The 6,345-nt window shown below is 58.9% G+C and overlaps 1 protein-coding gene across 1 annotated transcript in view; it reads right to left on the bottom strand.

The window, feature by feature from the left end:
• The window catches only part of DRAXIN (dorsal inhibitory axon guidance protein), a 9,842-nt gene that overhangs the window by 229 nt on the left and 3,268 nt on the right, over positions 1 to 6,345 (bottom strand). Inside the window, exons 3-5 of the mRNA XM_004678516.1 lie at positions 5,191 to 5,302; positions 4,734 to 4,823; positions 3,320 to 3,409 (exon numbers count right to left, since the gene is read on the bottom strand). Of these exons, the coding sequence (XP_004678573.1) occupies positions 3,320 to 3,409; positions 4,734 to 4,823; positions 5,191 to 5,302 (292 nt within the window). The remainder of the gene's footprint in view (positions 1 to 3,319; positions 3,410 to 4,733; positions 4,824 to 5,190; positions 5,303 to 6,345) is intronic.

The following is a 6,345-nucleotide window of genomic DNA, read 5'->3' as shown; positions in this document are numbered from 1 at the left end:
GCTGAAGGAGATTAAAACCACTCAGCAGAGAGAGGAAAGTACGAACAGATGGAGCTCAGGGGATATTTAGGGCCAGGAAACCATTCTTTGTGACCTGGTAATGGCGCTGCGTGCCACGATGCATCTGTCAAACCCCACAATATACCGCAGCAAACCCCAGTGTAAACCCTGGGTCTTAGTTAAGAATAATGAAGCGCCAAGAGTGGCTCATGCTCTGTGCGTGGATCGCACTTCTGCAAGATGTAAATAACAGGGAACTCTGAGGTACAGGAGAACTCCATTTCTTGTGAAACTAATTTTAGTCTGCTACAAATTTTTTAGGAAGGACACAGATTCTGCCCGCACCCCTCTCCACCCCACAGAACCAATCTAATCTTCCTGCCTCTACTGACAAGAGGCTGGGAGACCCCATTCTCTCCTCACCTCCCTCCCCTTACCTCTCAGGCTTGCTGTTTCTCCTCACATACCAGCCACTTCCTGCCTCAGGCCCCTGGCACCTGCTGTTTTCTCAGCCAGAATTTTTCCTTCCCCCAGCCCACTGCATACTGGCTCCTCCATGGTCCTTAGGTCTCCTAGCTCACCTAGCTAAGGTAGGTGAGACTCTCCTGCCTGCCAGTGTGTGTGTTGGTCTGCGGGCAGTATCCTGGCTCAGGGTCTCTCATCGCCACAGACTTATTTTTCACTCAGGCCACAAAAGGCCACATCCTCCTGGGAGTGGGGGAGAGAACAGGCTGACTTGAGCAAGCCCTAACTTGCAGGTTAGAACAGGGAGAGAGCACATCTCCACCCCAAGGCCCACAGACGTCGCTCACAGAATAGGGGGTGCTGGGGTCTGTGCTGAGGGGAGCTGTGACCACACAAGTGGTACTTGAGGGGTGGGGACTTCACCCCAGGAGTGGCAGAGAGCTGCAGGACCCTTCTGAGCCCTGCAGGAACCAGGCTGGCTTGATCGCTGGACATCAGGCCCTGTGTGTGACATTCCAGGGTGTCTCCCCATCCTCCTGAGGGTATCCCCACACCCCTGTGGCATAACATTTGGTGTGGACCAAGCTGTCACTGGCGTTTTTCACTCTTTTCTGGAGCCCAAGTCTCCGGGAAGAAGCCAGTGTGTTGGTGGGACTGGCCATGGGGACAGGGACCCGAGGGAGCGAGCATTCAGGCTTTCGGACACCTCCCCTCAGAGGCCGGGGAGGAAGGAGGGGGACTCCTGGGCAGAGGCACTACTTGGTGGGCATCCAGCTGGGCATGGGGTTGGGGGCGTGTGGGGGGCGAACACGTGCAGTCGGGAGAGCCACTGGCCTCACCAAGCAGGGGGCAGGGAGCAGGCCTGGGCCTGGACTCAGCCCCAGTGCTGGAGCTGGGGCTCCTTGACCCCCAGTGTCCCCAGTCTGCTCTGTAACCCAGACTCCTCCTCTGGGAAATGGGGCCCCACCTGCACACAGGGACAGCAGGTGGCTTCCCAGCCCCCTGTCCCTGTGGGCTCTCCCTGGCTCCACACCTGCCTCCCACTTGTAAATCAACCATGTCGCTCTCCTGCCTAAAAGCCACCAGCGATGACTTCTAATCACAGTCAAACAGACCGTCCAGGTCCTGCTGATCGTCTCTGCTGGCCTCTCCCCTCCTCTGTGCACTGCCCAATGGCCACTCTGAGCCGCTGCCCACTGGCCACTCAAACTGCCACTCGTCTGGGGCGTGTCCTACCCACCCTCAGGTATCTGGGGCTGGCCCTGCCCCCCCTTCCTGAAACAATGCCCGACTCCCATCAGGCCACCCGGAGTCACTTCTTTACTGCACCTACTGCTTTCTAGAGACATCTTGTCTGTGTATTTGTGCTTGTCCATTTATCTTGCTACAACAGTCCACGACTCCGGAACCTTCTGTCCTTCTCACGCCTGGGACCCCCAGCGTCCCGAGCAGCGCCTGACTGTGGGCAGCCGGTAACTATTTGTGGCTACCTGGCGTCACCACACCCTTGTTGCGGTCACAGCAGACATTTCCTTGAGGACAGCGCGAGTGAAAACGGGCCCTGGACCTGGGTGGTTCGTAGCGGAACAAGCCCCAATTCACCCACTCAGGAAAGTGGGACACTGTTCATGCTGAGTAAGTTTTGTTCACTTTTGGGTTTTTTTTTTTTTTTTGAGGAGTATTTATCTTTGAGAGATATTTACTGAAATCTTCACAGATGAAGTCTCTGTAAACTCACTGGCGTTGCTTCAAAAGCACACTGGCATGCTGGCATGGAGGTGTGGGTGGGAGAGACGGCACAGATTGGTTGTGAGTTGGTAATTAGTAAAACTGGGTGAGGGGAGAGCGAGGAGGTTGTTGCATTATCCTGACTACTTCAGAATGTACTTGCGATGCTTCAGGTTGCCAAATGTTCCCATCTCTCTAGCTGTGCGAATTTGGGCAAGTCGCTTAACCTCTCTGGGCTTCCATCTGCTCGTGTGCAAAGCAGGGACCGTGGGCCCTGCCCGGTGAGCAAGGGGTTAAAGCGGAGCGCTAGGAAGCTCTCAGCAGTCACTGCAGCGTGAGGTCGATTCCCACCCACCTGGGGAGGGACCCACAGGGCGCAGCAGACCTCTCTGACCTGCCTGCTGATCCTCTGAGCAGTGGATTTCAGTCAATCCGCCTGTTCTGCTCCCCACTGTCTCTGGTGAACCCTCTCACCCCTGCACCTCTGGTCTGTACCCCAGTTCTTGTGTACATAAATAAATCAGTCTTTAAAAAATAATAAAACAAAACAGGGATCAAACCTGCCCTTCCCTCGGATGCCAGAGCTTGGCACACTGGCAGGAGAATTCCTCCTGCTGCAGGTGGGGGCTCAGGGAAGTTAGAGAGGTACCAGGCCAAGGGCATCCCTCCCTGTGGGAAAGACACTCCCCATCCGGCTACCCACCGGGAGTCCTGGCCTGGGAGAGAAGCCTGGGGAGAGCACCCACCCTCCTCAGGTCTGATCTCACTGAAAGAGAGATGCTCCCCTCCCCTGCCTCGTCCCTCCTCCCGGCTGGGGAGATGGTGCCAGCTTGCATTCAAGAGGCGATAAGCGCAGATCTGAGAAGCGATGCCAGGACAGCAGACTAAATGAGCTCACAGATTGGGGAGGCATCGAGCAAAGCTGTCCTGGCTCCTCTTCAGCTCCCAGGGGATTCTCTCGCCCCTCCTTCCCTGCGGCCCGGCCCAGCGTCCGCCTTCTGCCAGGAAGCCGCATCCCCCACTCAGTGCAGAACCAGCTTCCAGGAGAAGGGGAGCTGTTGGGGTTCTCGGAGCTCGAATGAGCCCCCCCACGCGCTCTTCCTCCCCCCAGGGGCTCCAGACCCACCTTCCACACACATGCAGTCATCAAAGCATTTGTTGTTGAGGCCTCGGTTGTGGGGCGTGCAGAGATGCTCCCGAAGGTCACAGCAGGTCCCTGGCCACCGGCAAGCACACGTGGTCAGCCAAGCTGAGCGGACCCTCCCGCCGCGCTGCTCCCTCCCCGGGGCAGGAGATCCATCATTTGGTGGCAGGGCCACGCCCCGGCGGGGTGGGCCATCTGGCGCACCAGACTCCTGGCCAGCGGTGCCGCTGGACGTCATGGCCGAGGCCCCGAGTGAGCGGCATGGACCCAGCTGCCCCCGATGAGCAACTGATTGATCTTGGGCGGAGCAAAGACAGGGCATGATCCCCCCAAGAAGGAGCAGTCGGCGAGCAGCTGGGGACCGCCGGAGGTGGAGGCGGCTCCTGACCGGGAGGGCCTCGATCCCTGACACCGTCCCCTTGGACAGATGGGTGACCGGCCTCTGCGGGCAGCAGGCCCCGAGGCGCCTCCTCCAGCGGCCGGCCGCGCCCCAGCCACCCTCCAGTGGCCCAGCGTCCAGCCTTATTTTCCTGCGCAGGGCGCGAACGTGGCTTGGAAAGGACGGTCTGCCGTGGAGCTGGTGGCTCGGCTCGCGCAGCGCTGGACTGCGGATTCCGCTGCTCTTTTTCCACAACATTCGGGCCGCTGAATTAACAGCCAAGGCACCATGGAGGGGGGCTGCTCCCCTCCGCCCCAGGAAGAGCCAGTTAGCTGATGGCCTCCAGCTTTTGGGGGACACCCGGTCCCATGTCATGCAGCCCAGATGACCACTGACCGGACTTGGCATCTCTACCTCCCGGGGCCTCCTCGCGGGCTCTCTTTGCTCTGGGGTCCCCAGACCTGGGTTGTCCTCCCATCCAGTCCTGCTTCCCCCCTTTAATCGCTAACAGCGTTGCTGCCAGCCCTCTCAAAGCTCCTAACTCCACCCCAGCATCCGCATCAGGGGAAACATCAGGCCTCGCTTTACAGCTGCCTCGACGGGCTGAGCTGCTGAGCGGGCCAGGATGTCGTCGGAAGCACCCTGAAAGCCTGCCAGTGTCGTGAGGGGGTGAGGATGGACTTTAGCTCTGCCAGGTGCCAGAAGTCAGGACAGCAGGGTCGCCCTGACTTAGGCAGCTGGGGACAGTGGGTGAGAGCCAGGTGACCCGGCCCCCGGCCTCTTCCTTGCTGTGTGGCTTCAGCCAAGGCACTCAACCTCTCTGAGGCTGCATTTCCTTGTCCAGAAATCAGGGCTGTCAGTCCTCTCGCTCTGGGTGGCCTTGAAGACGAAGTGATGCTTGGGGGGCGGGGGTTGGCTTGACAGCTGTCCCCAAGGGGCCCGGCTCACGGCCTCTGCCCTCCACCCCGGGCTCCCCCACCCCCAGCCTAGGGCCTGGAGCGGGGATGTGCTGGGTACCTGGCGCGCAGTCTGGGTGATGGGCGCATGGCCCCCCTTCTGCGGGCGATGTTTCGTTACCATCGCTGGAGAGTTTCCCCCGATGTTTCTCTGGGCACAAGAAGAGCTGTCATTAGAGACCGAGGCCTCAAAAGCCTGGAACCGCCACTTCCTCCAGGGGTGGCCTGGCAAGGCGCAACCCCCTCTCTGCCTCAGTCTTCTCCAGACTGAGCAGCTGCACTGCAGACTAACAGTTTTCTTTTTCTTGGGTCAAAATAAATGCACGGACACAGAAGCGCGCGGCCACGAAGCCCTCCGAGGTGGCACCCCCCATTCTGGTGGCGGCTTCTGCCCAGACCCCACGCCTCCACGCCCCAACTTTGGGCCTCTGTAGGTGAGCCTGGCCTCACCGGGCCCCCAGTACACAGAGAGTTGGGAGGCAGGGGGCCAGGCACAGGGGAGCGGGCAGGGGCCTCACCTTTCTTCTTGGCGGAGGGCCAGACATGAGGCTTTAAGTCTTCGTAATCCGTCCAGTCGAACAAGGACATGTCCAGTGTGGGCATCACCTCCCCGTCAGGCCTGGGCTGCGCCTGCAGAGGTGAAGAGAGAGGGGAATCTGGAGCCCGGGCAGGTGGAAGGACGTGGCCTGCAACCAGAGGGCACAGGGGGGTCCTTGGGGCCAGAGCATCCTCAGGGCGGCCTGGAATCCCAGCCTGGGGACACGGGGCGGCTGCTGGGCCCTGTGCTTCCAAGCTCTCACGCCACGTCCCGGGGTCTGGATACAGCTCATGCAGACAGACAATTGGCCCATTGGGTCTCTGAGCGAGGGCTGGGGAAAGCCAGCGGCCTGTGTGCCCAGGGTATCTGCACCACCAGGAGCCAAATGCATCCCTCGGGCTGCCCCAGCCCTCTCGTCCCTGCGGCGTTGTGTGACCTCCGAAGTCACAGCTCAGTTCTACTCACAGCCCCGTCAGTGGCCTCGGGCTGGGTCTGCAGGACATGGGGGATTCTGGCAGGGCTGGGTTCTCTGCAGACCGCGTCGGGGTGCAAGCGCAGGTAACCTTGTATTCCTAGGTGGTCTGTAGCAGACCCTCAAGAGGATGCAGCATCCAAAAGAAAGCAAAACTATCTACTACTTGAAAAGGTTTATTACAGCCTCCCCGATGCCTAGGGGTTAAGTCTCAGCACTATCGTGCTGCTGCTGCTACAGCCTGAGAGTTACCCCCAGCCAGGGAGTGAGCCCTAGGGCGCAGCAGACCCCTCCTGTCTCCTCGCTGCTCCCCTCAGCAGTGAATTTCAGTCAACCCGCCTGCTCTGCTCCCCTCTCTGTCTCTGGGGAGTCCTTCCACACACACCCCACCCAGAGGTAGGTGCCTCTGGCCTACACCCCAGTTCTTCTATGCAAAAATAAAATCTTTAAAAAAAATGTTTAAAAAATTAAAAAGTTGTATTTCTTCTAAATATTTTATGATTTTTAAATGATTTGTTATTGAAAAATCTCAAAGCCACCAAAAGGTGCAAGAATAAAATAATCTTGTTCCTTGCAAGAATAATGTGATGAACACCGAAGGCCCTGGTCTGGACTCTCCAGGCGGCCAACGTTCTCGCCATACTGGCCAGCTTGCGCTTTCCA

Source organism: Condylura cristata, unplaced genomic scaffold (assembly GCF_000260355.1).
Source record: "Condylura cristata isolate star-nosed mole 26May11 unplaced genomic scaffold, ConCri1.0 scaffold00008, whole genome shotgun sequence".
In the NCBI taxonomy this organism is placed as follows: Eukaryota; Metazoa; Chordata; class Mammalia; order Eulipotyphla; family Talpidae; genus Condylura; species Condylura cristata.
This window is presented reverse-complemented; position numbering and strand designations above follow the sequence as displayed.